Source organism: Arctopsyche grandis, chromosome 12, assembly GCF_051622035.1.
Source record: "Arctopsyche grandis isolate Sample6627 chromosome 12, ASM5162203v2, whole genome shotgun sequence".
Lineage (NCBI taxonomy): Eukaryota > Metazoa > Arthropoda > Insecta > Trichoptera > Hydropsychidae > Arctopsyche > Arctopsyche grandis.
The window spans coordinates 15,772,734-15,788,281 of NC_135366.1; the positions used below are offsets into that span (position 1 = coordinate 15,772,734).

Genomic DNA, 15,548 nt, shown 5'->3' on the forward strand with positions numbered 1-15,548 from the left:
CACTAGTCCATGCTGCTGGGTTATATTTTGTCAAATAAAAAAATCGTTAGATTTTTGTGAATATATGTATGTATGTACATATGCAGGATCTCAAAAATACCAAAATTGAATGCTATTTACAAATATATATATAGCATACTATTAATAATCACATTCTTAATTTAGATATTAGAGCATCAATTACAATGAGCTATTAAAACGTATTTGCTATATACAATGTATTATATTCAATTATGGTATGAATATGATAAAACTGTCAAAAATGATAAACTAATAAAAAATATGTATGTACCTACCTTTTAAATTTATATTGAACTGGATTTTTTTTATTACGTTTGACGATACTCATTTATCTTATGTATTTTTATGAACTTTTGTGTATTTATGATCATTATGATCATTTTTATGACCATTCATTATAATTTTTTGTAAATATTTTATCAAATTGTAAAAAAATACGGGAGAAACAACACAAGTTTTCATTAACATCCTATTTCGTTTAAAAAAAAAATCTATAATCTAATAAAGATATATACATATGAACATTGTACATACATACTTACATACATATGTACATATATATAGATACATACATACACGTATAATATTTGATATGCTGGGATACGTTTCATAAAATTAGTATATTTTTTAGGTTATGAAATCGCTTGAGTGGCGATTAATATTCAAAATTGTTTTAATTTTTTTATTCAAATAAGTAATCAAGTAACACATTTTTACACTAATAAAATGTTTATTTAGATAATAATATAAAAAAATACCACCGTTAAAGGTCTTATGAATACAGATACATACTTAATTTAAAATTATACTTATTATTATTAAATAATCTTATCTCATAATTAAATTTATCGGGAAATTGAAAATATCGCGATAAACCTTTGATGGAAAATACAGAAATTTCCCTCTTTTTATAGTGTAATATGGTGATTGTAAAATATTCTAAAGTATTTAAATGAGACCCACTCAGGAATTTTCACCATTCCCGATTTTCTAGTCTGCCAAAATATAGATACACACATATATATATATATATATATATATATATATATATATATATATATATATATTATGTGTACATACTATGCACATTCTTATTGACGATACACGCAATTAATTTTTTTGTGTAAAAAGCAAACACAATTATGGCATACTAGTTTTTTTACCCGGCTTCGCTCAGTATTTCTAATACAGGTCAAACATGACATGTTTTTTTATTAAATTTATTTGAATCGAAAAAAAAAATCACCGTCATAGAAATTTTGACTTGTTTACGAAGTTCCCAACCAACAATACTTACATACAAAGTCTCTTTCGAAATTATATATTAGATATTACAATATGGGTACCATTTATCGGCCCGGCAAATAAAAATAATGCCCGTCTCTAAAATACATAGCTTGCACGACAGATTCGGTTTTCGCCCGACAAATCAAATGTCAAATGGGTTGCCAGTAACAAAAATAAATACCGACGCTAACAAGCTAATCTCGAATGAATAGGGCTAACTCTAACTTAAACTAATCCTTAAATGAATAAGTGTTGGCTGCTAAGATATTACGATTACCCAGTGAAAATGTAACTGGTTATGATTTCACTGAAACGTCAAATTTTATTTTTGTTACTGGCAACCTACTGGCAATTTTGTTTGACGTTTGATTTGCCAAGCGAACGCCGATTCTGTCGTGCGAGCTATTTTAGAGATGTTAATTTGATATTAAACGTCGTTTTTGACATTTTTCGTATTTTACAGCCGTGCCAAAAATATTATCCTTACAATAAATAAATTTTATATGTATATACATATGTATCTACATATACATTTGAATATTCGTAAATGGAGAGTAGAGATATAATGTCTTCTAGTCTTATCGTTTGGAATAAATGTTTCTTTATAATTTCAAAAGTAGTCACATTAAGATTACAATAATTAAGAATCATAAATGCATTGGTAATTCATATATTTTGAATATACATAAATGTATGTATATTGTGTAGGCTGCAGGTGAGATGGGTGGATGAAATCAGAAAAATGTGTGGGAAAAAAGTGGGGGAAAACGGTGAAATGACGTCCCTGATTTAATTTATGTATGTATTTGAATTGTTTAATATTGATGTATTGCTGGGTATACTGTCAAAACGTAATTTTAGTATTATGGCGGATTTTATAACATTATTTGAATCAGGTGGATGTATTTTTGTGTACAATAACCAGTTATTTAGAATTAAATATAAACCAGCTATTCTCAGGTAATATGTACATACATATATCATTTGTCACAAAAAACATAAATTTGATAAAAGTAAAATATATGTACCATTTATGTACATAGATATTTTATAGTTTTATTTATTTTTTTCGGTTACAGATTAAAACATGGGAATAGAAAAAAATAGCATTCAAGAAAGGAAAGTTTTAGCATTCAAGAAAAATAGAAGGAGATTTAAATTAATATCTTCGGATGATGCTTTCAGCCGGCCTTTCAGCATTGTCGTTGAAGTTGTTCAATGGGATATCTTCAACTTGATCGTTGACGGATGGTCGAAGAAATTCAGGGTTGACTGGGGCTGGGGCTGGTTTAGTCAAATCTTCTTGTGGGAAAGGGAATGGAAGTGGTCTGAGTTCTGGTTCGACTGGGTCGACTGGAAGAGGCTCAGGTTGTGGGAAGGGGAATGGAAGTGGTCTGATTTCTGGTTCGACTGGGTCGACTGGAAGAGGCTCAGGCTGTGGGAAGGGGAATGGAAGTGGTGCGATTTCTGGCTCTTCTGGGAAAAGTGGGAAAGTTCCTACTGGTGGCAGTTCTCCTTCTGGGAAGAGTGGGAAAGTTCCAACTGGAATTTCTTGCCTCTTGACGATGTTGACAATGATTTGAACGAAGGGAGCTAATTCAGCGGGCAATTCGATCACTTGAGGTGGTGGGGGGATGGCAGATGGTCTAGTAATTTCATGGATGTTGGCTTCTGGTTCGCCGAAGTTGGGTCTCAACATCGACGTCGGTTTGCCATAAGCGACGGCCAAAAGGCACAATACCACAAAGACTTTCATTTTCAATTAGTATCTACAAACAAATATGATTTTTTTGAATATAAAAACAAAATATAAACTATTTACTAAATTATAAATTAGTTGTTTTGTTCTTACCTTTCCACTAGATGAACCAAAAAGGACTGATGAATATCAAATGTTTCACTCGTGTTATATAGTGTGAGATCTGTTATGACCTTTAATCGACGTATGATAAGAGAGATAATTGAAAGTAAAAGTTTTCTTTTTTGTCATATAATCTTGGGATGATATGCTGATAATGTGTTATAAAAATACTTCTGTAGCCTATGCACCTCAACGGTCTCAATGATCGCTTTAAGTTTACTTTAATATACACACAAACAATTAATTGGCGATAAAAATGCAAATTGGGTAGAAAACCTCCAAATTCGTGTTTGTATTTTGCCGTGTAAATCGATTGGGAGGCGATTGAAAATTTTGTCGATTCGGCGAATGGTAACGGTTTGCAAACTGAATTAAATCTCACAGAGCGGAAAAACACGCGGTTAAGTTGCAAACCCTTAAAGGTTCGTTTATACCAGTGCAACTCAAGCCGGCAACTACACGTAAACAGCAGTACGAAAAACATTATTTAGTACATTCCATATGGATAATGTGTATGTGACGTATCCGAAACAGCAGCAACCGACACTATATATTCATTTTATACAGTAGTACATGTCACCGAAACGTATCAAGCAGAACCGATTTTCATTGGTCACTGTGGAAATATTCACGCATGCCATGACGTCATAGCGGCGAGTGCACCCGTTTAATGAAAGTGTTTACATGTGCATATGATTATTTTCGGAAACGTCATATTGTGACAATATTTCCTCTACGATACGACGCAAGCAATATTACGCCATAACGTTGTGTTCGGTAGTGAAAATGTTAGCCGATTTTGCCTTGCACTCGTCCAAAATAAGCATGACCATGCCGAAAACGGGCGGTGCTGTATAGTATGAACAGAACTAATTTTCGTGCTATGCTGTATTGTACCGAGCTGTTGATGTGCAGTTCTGGATTATATAAATGAACCTTAAAACGGAAAATAAAATATCTAGTATTTTCCTTAATTTTAATCTCACAAGAACTTAAATCAAAATCATCATTGGAAAAATTCTACCTATATACACATACATACGTACTTCATAAAATAAAATTTATATAGTTTCATGATGGTATTTGAATTTGTGACGACTTGGTTTTATCGACTATAAAATTTTGCGATATAAAATATAAACAAAATGTAATAAATTCAGTATGTATTATCCGTTGTTATTTATAACTTGTTTATTCATATCTGTATTGGACGACCGTTAACAACCTACTAATAAACATTTCATGACGGTTTATCCGGATTAGCAGATAAAAAAATACTAGAAGTTATAAATAATCGCCGACATTTCAACGAGATCATTGTCTAACTACATAAAATCGTTCAAATTTTTTTATTTTGTGTACGAAGGCAAAATGAGAATAACACTGTGCCTGTTGGTATTGGAATTTTCTCATTGGCTAATTCTAAGCCAGTGGAAAATGATGGATATGTCTCTCTTACTGGATACGTGAATGGAGATGAGAGTTCAATTCTTGATGGAATACTTGATGTAAATGTCAATACATTACAATGTGCGGTGATCAAGGAGGAGAAACTATTCCCAAAAAATAAGCAGCCTGAAATTTCCGCTCTAGAAGATGCCGAACCGGAAGTATTGCCCGAACAACCCATAGCCAATTTACCTGAAGTGATTGAAGTTAATCCGGTGCCTTTACCTGCTTTGATCGATCCGTCTCCCGTCAAGCCTGTTGAAGTTCAACCTGTTGAAACCGCGCCAGAAAAACCGGAAGTCGAAGAGATTCTGCCAAATGGGGAGATTTATGGCAGTGAATTGGTGACGGTGAAAGTTAATCCGCTCAGCATGTTTTTGAGCAAACTCCAGAATTGGTTTTCCATGATTGTCAATACTGTCAAAGGCAATAATGTGAAAAGTAAAATTATAGTCTAAATATTTCAATCAATATGTGTAAATACATACATATCTAAACTTGTATTAGAATTTTATAAAAATTTAAACTATTCTGCATCAATTATTTTGTGATTAAAATTTTATTTGGGACATTTTTCATTTATAGCATTATTTTGATGCATCGATTATTGCTATTTTAAATAATAAAATAATTTGTACATACATACATGTGTACATATGTACATTGTTATCTTGAATGTTAATTTTTTTTCTCATTTAATTTATATATGTATATATATATATATACATATATCTTAATATATAATTTCAAAAGAGACTTTGAAACTATGTATGTATGTATGTACGTAACTATTGTTGGTTCGTAAATCCGTGATGTCATCGAACAAATGAATATTCAAATAAATTTAAATAAAATAAAACTATCCAAATAAATTTAATAAAATGTTTGCTATTAGATTGGCCATGTTTAAGCGGTTTATATTACAAATACCGAGCGAAGCCGGGTAAAAACACTAGTATATTGTATATGTCTAAGTTAAACCTTTTGGGTCTATCGGCTTCGTCGCTTCCCCCCAAATATGTTAAATAAATAAATAAAATAAATGTACATATGAACATATATACAATTTAAAAAGTGCTTCAAATGAATCAATTGAAATATTGTACATAATTGAAACAAAGGATAGAAAGAAAAAAATGAGCTAAGTCCTTCTAAAGTTTATTCTGCTTTATCGTAACCATAACGAGCCTTGTAAAAAACTTTGTTTTTAAACTTTTTATTCATTTTAGTACTATATACACAAAAATATGAGATTTTTATAATAAGAAATATCATATGTATGTCTACATACATAAATTAACTAACCAAAAGTGACATGCAAATTAACAATTAAGTATGAGAATTACAATCGATAGCATTAACGAAGAATGTCATCGACCCTATCTATGTATATACATATGTATGTATATATTTTAGAAATATTGGTAGTATCAAAAATAAAATCCATAAAAATTTTATATATGGAATGTTAAAAATAAAATTGGTATATGTAGCTTATATGTAGTTATGTGAATTTCAAAGGCGTGACGCGGCTTATAGCGTATAAAAAGGCTCTCAAACTATAATGAAGGTGAAATTAAAGTGCATTAAAAGTGGTCATTACTCCGGTCTAACTTTTCTGTTGGAATATCTCGATGAAGTAAACCAAAAAGTAGAAGTAAAGTGTGCGAGCAGTGAAGCGTTATCTCTCGCCGCATTATTTTGCTGGAAGTTCGGTCGCCGTTTTTGGAAACTTTGCGGCACAAACTGGGCTAAAGGGTGAGGTGTGATGGCTAGAAAAAGGACTCTATTAGTAACTTTGTGACCTTTAAACGTGTGTGCTGGGTTTTCGATCGAGCCTCAGCCATTGTATCGTTTGGTGTTCGTCGTATTTGTTTCATAATTTTCAACAGGCGAACCGCGTGTTTCCCACACGACGAATACACGAGCTTTTCTTCAGGGGTCCGTAAGCGACGACTTCGAACCATTTAAATCTTCATCATTGTTCATTTATTGTGAACAATGTAAATAGGGGAAACATGATTATTTAAATATACTAAGAGCAAATGAAACTTACGAAGAAAAAAATGCACTATGAAAAAAATGACTTTTCTGTATATATGTAGGTATACAAATCAAATAATTTTGATGTTAAATTTTAGAAAAAAATTGTGAAATGATAATAAATAGAAAAAAATTGCAATATTTTAATTTTTAACACGGAAAAATTTAAGTTTTCCACGATGTCTTTATGTCATTGAAGCAAGCGTCCACTATTTACAAATTTAGATGGATTTTTTTATGTGCGGTTAAATATGTACATATTATGTATTATTATTTAATATTATAGATCGCTAGAAATAAAATTGACTTAAATGATTATTTCAAATTAACTCGATAAAATAAACAGTCTTCATTTGTTAATTCGATCGAAAAAGTGAAATAAAAAACAATTGAATTCAGTCAGTGTAATGGACGCCATATAAAAAATATACATATACATTGCATTAATAAGAACTTTGTAAAAAATAAACGATCTCTTTATGCCTGGCGTCGCCCAAGCAAAACAATATTCGATGACCGGTAAGATTCTATGTATTAATTTTACTTTATCAACTTATTATATAGGCAAGTAATTTTATGTGTATGATTGAAATGAAAGAATTCGCGTTCGAAATAACGTAAGCATTAATTACGCGGTTCGACAAATGACGACTTTTTTTTGGTTCAGAGACGAGATATGACTTTTTTTATAGATCTATGCCCAGTAAACACGAATCCGATAATAAAAAATGTTGATTGGCTCGAGATTTGGAGATTTTTATGTGTTTTTTAAATCACGCGGTTTTTCTATATTTTGGTGTCGTTCGGTCGATGTCTCAAAATCTGTCAATTTCCTGTTCAAAATAAATATTGGAATCTATAGTCAGGTATTTTATCTTTCATTTGTAGTACTTTTCAGCTTTCAAATCTCTCTAAGTAGTCGTCCAGTTCAAATCAAAAGTCAAAAGTACGTATTTTCACTTGGAATTTTTTCCCACTGTTAATACTATTTTATATTGAGATTTTTCTGTTGAAACATGTTTATTGGGATAGTTTTCTAGCCACATTATTTTTTGTTTTCATTTAAAAGGGTTAATTGGAAATGTGCTGAATTTTAAATCGGTAAAATTGCGAGTTAACATCTCGTACAATTATTTACTCGTATTTACACGAATCTGAATTGAATTAATAGGGATAATATATTAAATTGTCTTTATATGATAATTAAATAAAATTCCACTTAAAAAAATCATATTTCGATCTATAAGAAAAGTCATATCTCGTCTCTGAACCATTTTTCGTGTCGAACAGTGTTATTTATTGAGGTATTAATAATTAACTGAATTCATTATTTTGAAAATATTGTTTTATTAATTTAATAAAATTAGCGTTGATATATATTTGTCCACATTATAATCGTTCCCTTATGTTTTTTTCAAGCTTTGTGATTTAGCATGTAATTTATTTATTTATTTATTTATTTATTTTTAAACAGACCATTGTGGCATAACAGGAATTCCTAAAGCGCCACAATGGTCAAAAAATATAACACAAAAAAGAAAAAAAAACAAAATAACAATTAAACATAAACATAAATACATCCATACATACATTAAAAATAGCATTTATAATAACAGATAAAGTAAAATATAGCATAAGGAATGCCTTGCACCTACAGCCAGTTTCAATAAATATGTAAGAAACAACTACAAATACAAAACATCCCTGTAAGGCCCAAATGGAAGAGAGTTAATCAAAATTTCACTCATAAATCACAATCAATCATGAAAACAATGATGAGCGCAGACTACCAGATAAATGGGTTAGAGTAATTTCCGACAATTTACGCTCACTAAGGTGGAAAATATCACATTCAGTCTCGGCAGCAACGATTTCATTAAGAAGTCGGATAGCTCTTGGAATAGGAGCCATTCGAAAAAGGACTGTGCGGGCAGGAGGTACAGCCAGCAAATGATGATGTCTACCACGCACATAGTGATTAGGGACATAAAGCCCCAACTGCTCCAGCAACAACGGGCATGACGTATTACCACGTAAGAGCAGGAGAACGAAACGAATTAATGAGAAGTTTCTCCGAAGTTCAAGGGAATTATACCCAAGCATGCCCAAAAGGAAAGGAGTGGGGTAGAGATATGGGTAATACCCATATTCTTTCCTATATAGGAAACGAAGAAATGCTTTTTGCACTTTCTCAATCATCAGAGAGTAATTTGCTTCATGCGGATTCCACACAATCGCATTATACTCTAGCTTACTTCTCACAAGCGAATTGAAAAGCAAGCGAGAAGACAAAGGATTGGAGAATAATCTTGCATATCTCAAAACAAATCCAAGTCGACTAAAGGAAACGTCTGCGACTTTTTTGATATGGTTGTGAAAGGTGAGCTGAGGATCAAAAGTGATACCCAAATCGACAATAGATTCCACACGCTTCAACAAGACGGATCTAATGGAATATCCGTGAATGTGCACGTCCATAGCTCATAATTGCACATTTGTTTAAATTTGTAATGAAACTCTCATAGAGATTTTAACATGACGAAAATGTCTATATTTTTTTAATTCTTACTACTAGTTTTTGATATACCTAAAAATTATTTAAAAAGCACAATTTCCAAAAATAACTATAGAACCGGAGATGTTAATGTGGTTACCTTTAAAATTGCTTTAAAAAGCTAATTTTTTCCAGAATTGTCTTTGCGAATCGTAAACGATATACTAATTTAATTATGGGAAAAGCCGAAAAAAATCATTCGAGCTCCGCGACAAAGTTAATTTATATTTGTGATATAAGTTAATTTATATTATAAGCGTCTGTGAACGAAATGGCTGTGAATGAAACATCTGTGAACGACAGGTCTGTATACCAACAGTTGTGAACGAACTATCGCGAGCGAGTTGTCATGAACGAATCGTCCGTGATCGAAGCGTCAGTGAGCTAGATATCGGTGAACAAAGTGTCGTCCGTGATCGAAAAATAATAAACATTTAGCATTAAAGAAATATATGTATTTTTATATAGAATAATATAAAATATCCCATATATAAAAGTCCCAATACGGAGCCCCTCAAGTAGTCCGGGCCCTGGAACTTAAACCTCAGCTTCCCCCCCCCCCGCTTTTCGGCGACCCACCGAGTACGGGCCATGGGAATATGCCCCCTTTCGTCAGCCTTGCTCGCCGAGCCTTGAGTACTGGAGATGGACTGCTTGTGCTAATGCCGGTGCCAGACATGAGTTCAAAGAAGTGATCACTTCTTTGAAGACTTTGCTCACACATTTGGTCACATATTGTTGTATCTGCCAGATATGTGTTCAAAGATTTGATCGCTCATTTAAGCTCACAGCTAGACTTTCAAATAGACTTCACAAAACATGGACGACGATTTGGTCGACACAGTTTGCTTATATTATTTATGCGCGTGTAATTATTTATTACACGTGCAAATAAATAAACAAAAACAGCCAAAACGAAGATGTGAATGGATGTGTGATAATGATGATAATGATGAGATGTGTGATGAATGGATAGATGTTGCAACTGGGCTTCGCGCAGTGTGGCAGGCACACAAACATTTGGACTTTTATCCCTTTGATGTGCGCTAAAAAACCGACACAGAACGGCAAAGCGCACTTAAGAGGGCCGTACACCCGAAACCTTAATTTTGTTGCCGTTCCTTTCTTCGATATATATATTGAGTGAATGTATATATCGAGTGAATGCGACAATATATATCAATATATATATATATATATATATATATATATATATATATATATATATATATATATATATATATATACATATACATATATATATATATATATATATATATATATATATATATATATATATACATATACATATATATATATATATATATATATATATATATATATATATATATATATATATATATATATATATATATATATATATATATATATATATATATATATATATATATATATATATATATATTAAACCAGCAGTTTGGCTTAATGGTAGCGTATGTATTTAGCATCAGACAAAAATCTAAAAATAAATAATCCATAGATGTATCTATGATTATTATTTCTGTACTGATTAATTGTTATATGCTATGTATTCTGATTGTATATGTATTATTGTATTTCTGATCGTTATCGTACACTCGTCGCATTGGAGCGATCTGTAATGACGAGTGTATATTGATTGTAACAATAAAATAAAATAAAATAAAATAAAAAATATATATATATATATATATATATATATATATATATATATATATATATATATATATATATATATATATATATATATATATATATATCTTTTCAGCAAATGCATCCAGAACCAAGCTATACCAGATGGAATAACGCAACTATCATTTTAATACACAAAAAAGGCGACAAAAGCGATATCAAGAACTACCGACCCATTAGTCTACTTTCAGCGGTCTACAAGCTTTTCACGAAGGTTATTACAGAAAGGCTGAAGAATATCCTCGACGAGAACCACCCTATAGAGCAGGCAGGGCTTAGGGCAAATTTCAGCACAATGGACCACCTCCAAGTAGTTGGCGAACTAATCGAGCGCGCCAACGAATATCAACGGCCATTGTGCCTAGGTTTCGTCGATTATGAGAAAGCCTTCGATACAGTTAGTCATAATGCAGTACTTAACGCTCTAAAAACACAGGGAGTGCCGGAACCCTATGTGGGACTGTTAGCTGCAATATATAAAATTGCCACAGCTTCGGTTAAAATTTTTTCAGGTACAGATAGATTTAGCATAGGAAAAGGAGTAAGACAAGGAGATACAATCTCGCCCAAGTTATTCAATGCGGTGCTTGAGGGAGTTTTCAGGAAATTGGATTGGGATACAGCCGGAGTAAGCATCAATGGTCGCTTTTTGAGTCACCTTCGGTTCGCAGACGATATAGTTTTAGTAGCTCGTGATTCAGCTGACCTACTTATCAGACTAACACAGCTGGACAGGGAAAGTGGAAAAGTAGGATTAAAAATTAACGTAGATAAGACTAAACTAATGTTCAATAGTTATTGCATGCCTGATAGCATCCCCTTAGATGATAAACCAGTAGAAGTAGTAAATAATTATTTATTTTTAGGTCAAATAATTGACATGTCTGGTAGGAAAAATGAAGAGATAAAGAGACGTATGAAATTAGGATGGAGTGCATTTGGACGGATGAATGCTGTTTTTAAATCAAAAATGCCACTCTGCCTGAAGAAAAGGATCTTTGATCAATGCGTTTTGCCAGTGATGACGTATGGATGTGAAACTTGGACACTGAACGCCAAGATGCAAAATAAAATCCAATGCACCCAAAGAAGTATGGAACGCTGTATGCTTGGCATAACGAGGAAAGACAGGAAGCGGAACACGTGGGTGAGAAATATGACAAGGGTAGTGGACATAGTGGATAGAGTGAAGAGATTGAAATGACAATGGGCGGGTCACGTAGCTAGGAGGATGGACGAAAGGTGGACAAAAGAAGTGCTTGAATGGTACCCGAGAGAACGCAAAAGATTTAAAGGAAGACTGCAAGGAAGATGGGTGAACGAAATTAGGAAAATGTGCGGAATGAGATGGATGAGTGTTGCGCAAAACAGAGACGAGTGGAAGCGTGTTGGAGAGGCCTTCATCCAGCAGTGGATGGCGAATGGCTGTAAATGATGATGATGATGATATATATATATATATATATATATATATATATATATATATATATATATATATATATTGAGTGAATGCGACAGTTGCGCTTCGACCAGATAAAACGTATTTTAAATTGACAAAGTCGAGGTTTCGTATTCTTCTATTTTCTCCTCCGAAAAAAATTTCATCATCGGTATGAGAAAGATATTTTCTGTGCAACTATGCGCGTTTTTTTTTTTAAATCGACCGTTAAATAAGCACGGTAAACTCTTTTCGTGGGTGTAAAAAGAGGCGATTTTTTAGCATATTAAAAAATAATTTCTCTAGTGCCATAATTGAGGTTGGGAGAAGTCTAATACGTTTGTATGTTTATACATACGTTTGTGCCACTATTTAAACACTGTACAAACAGATTGTGTGTACTATTTAAACGTCTATCAGATTGTGGGTCTCGTTCCGCGGGTGCTGCGCCCCTGGCGGGCGTGCGCTCTGGGGGCTGGGGGCTGGGGGCGCCCGGGCCGCCAGTCCGCAGCCCGACGCGCCGCGAGCGCCCGCGCCCCCCGCAACACCCGCACAACACCAACACCACCCCCCCCGCACAAACACACACACACACACACACACACACACACACACACGTACACACCTACACAACACTCACACATACGAACACTTGTAATACGGACGCGTCGAACACAAACAGACGTACCAACAGGCAGGTTCGTTCGTTTTAAACTATAATTAAAAATGTTGTAATACTTTTTTTTTTCATTCAATTTACCCTTTTTTTCTGCATGCGTTTAGTGATTTTATTTAGGTTATTTTGTTTTTATTTTTTCCACAGTCGCATTGCGTCGCACGGTTTTTTTTAATAACTTTTTTTTAAAGACTTTCCACGTTTGTTGCATTACGCTAAACGGTTTTTTTTTAATTTATAAAGAGAAATTGAACAAGATGAATTTGACAGTTTTTTTCTCACATGCCAGAACAGTAATAAAGCGAAACATTTCATATTTCATTGTTTGAAAAAGTAACTTTTCGCAAGAAATTTTACTTTACACGAAAACAAAAGGGAAACAAGTTTTTCTTTTGAATGAAAAAATTGGTTTTTAAATTAAAACTTCGACGTGGTGGTTTTTTTTTTTTTTTTTGGTGCAACAAAAGTTTTTGATATTGTTGTCATTTAATCAATGATGCTGTTTGATTTCATGTAAATTACATACTATGTTTATTTTCAATTAAAAATATTGTTATAATTAATTTTAACACAATATGCTGCATTATTTGGATAAATTTTAATATAAAGGATTGAATGCATCATACATACATATATATTGAAGAAATCATCATGGAAAGTTTTTTTATAAATTGATTTGTATTATAGTAAGTTTTTCTCAACTTTCGTCGTAGGCGTTCAGATTTCAATTGCGGATTAAATTGATCAAAAATGCCTCAGGTCAATAATTCTAACAAAGGGGTGGAATCAATTGAATTGAATCGAAATGGTTTCCCGCCGGTTACCCCTTTCGGGCTTTTGTCTGCGAATTTTGAAAACAAAGGTCCATTATGACGAACTAAGAGACTTTGAGTGATTCGGATTTTGTCACCGTAAAATTGAATTTTGTGTTAACGTTTTCAAACGCGTCGGAGTATTTTCCCTTTGAGTTCATTATTCGCAGGAAATTATACTTTTGATTGTTTGAAATTTGTACAGAAACTTGATTTGGCTATTGTTGTGTCGTTAACGCGTTGCGTAAATATGTACAGATTCATCGAATTTACTTTCACAAATATGCAAGTGAGTGAAAAATTTCGCTTTTCATGGTGAGGGGGAAATTAATGTTTCGTAAAAAATTGAAAATAGCATGGTTTTAATTACGTTGACGACTTCTTGGAAAGTGTAATAAAACGCCGTTCGCAGTTAACGAATACATTCTTTTATTTATTTATTTAATCTTGACATTGTTTCAACGAAAGATACTCGGTTATTTAAATTGAAAAATAAAGATTAAATGCGAATAAAGGAATATTTAAGCTATGAAAATTGAACTGAATTATGCCATCAAAATTTCACATCAAATTTATAATGCTAACTAAATAATGTATAAAAGACTAAAGTAATCTACGCAGATAGGTGAGACGGAGGCTCTAGTAACTTAAGATAAAATTAAGGGTAGAATTTCAGGGTGTACGTGATGAGAATCATAATTAAGGGTAAGAAATAACATGCATCCCACCTTCTCCAATTTAGTTGATTGAGGTACAGGGAGCAATCGCCAATTGTAATAATTAACTTGTATTTTCATTATAATATTATAAATATGCATTTTTATTTTGTATGTATATGTATGTATGTATGTATGTATATATTTAAATACACACATATGTATGTATTGATGATAGGAAGCAAAATATTTATACATGCAGTCGTGTATGATAAATTTATGTATTTCATTATATTATTCTGTGTTGCGTCAAAATGGTGTAAGTATGTACATATGTACATATATCGTATGTTAAAAATCATCAATAATTCAAACCGAAACGTTCAATAAACTTCTGTTTCCACTCGACTGGGTTTCGATCGTGTTGTTAATGTTTTTCGTTTCAACCAGTTTTTATTTTGTACGTAATTATGTATATCGATCGATTTGTCCACCTATAATATAAATATATTAATTTACATGGTGTGCAAAATGGGGCGCTGTTGGAAAGTTCCGTTGATGGACTTATTATATATGTAAATATATCCATAGGTACATGTAATTCATATTCTTCTATGCAATATTATTATTCTATTCTTTTAGATTATTGGGTCAGCAGTTGGGATGCACTTGTGTGTGGTATATACGTTTAATATACATATACCAAAATTGAATAAGGTTTAGAATGCACAATATATTCATACATAGATAATTGTATTATTAGAATTCTTAAATATTTTAAATAAAATCATTTAAAAGATTTTTTGTTTGTTTTTGAAGTCGTGATGCTTATTAGTTTAAAATTGTTAATTTAAAATTTCGTTGAATTTCTTTTCAGATATTGGAAATCGAATACATCCGAAACAAATGGCTACGGAATGTGACAAATTCGAGGTTCAAGTCGAACGTTTCAACTGTATAGCGGAATGAATATCAAAATGTCGACAGCAATAAAATGATTTTTAATATTGACAGTGTTGTGACTGGTTAACGTATAGAGATAAAGAAAAAGCAAGCGAT

The 15,548-nt window shown here is 32.3% G+C and overlaps 1 protein-coding gene across 1 annotated transcript; it reads right to left on the minus strand.

Moving 5' to 3' along the window:
- Nucleotides 1-1,963: 1,963 nt before the first annotated feature.
- On the minus strand, nt 1,964-3,195 carry LOC143919888 (uncharacterized). Its single transcript, XM_077442453.1, has 2 exons — nt 3,161-3,195; nt 1,964-3,077 (listed from the first exon to the last, which is right to left on the minus strand). The coding sequence occupies exon 2, from the start codon at nt 3,062-3,064 to the stop codon at nt 2,468-2,470; it is 597 nt and encodes a 198-aa protein (XP_077298579.1). The 5' UTR covers nt 3,065-3,077; nt 3,161-3,195; the 3' UTR covers nt 1,964-2,467.
- Between the last annotated feature and the right edge of the window lie 12,353 nt (nt 3,196-15,548).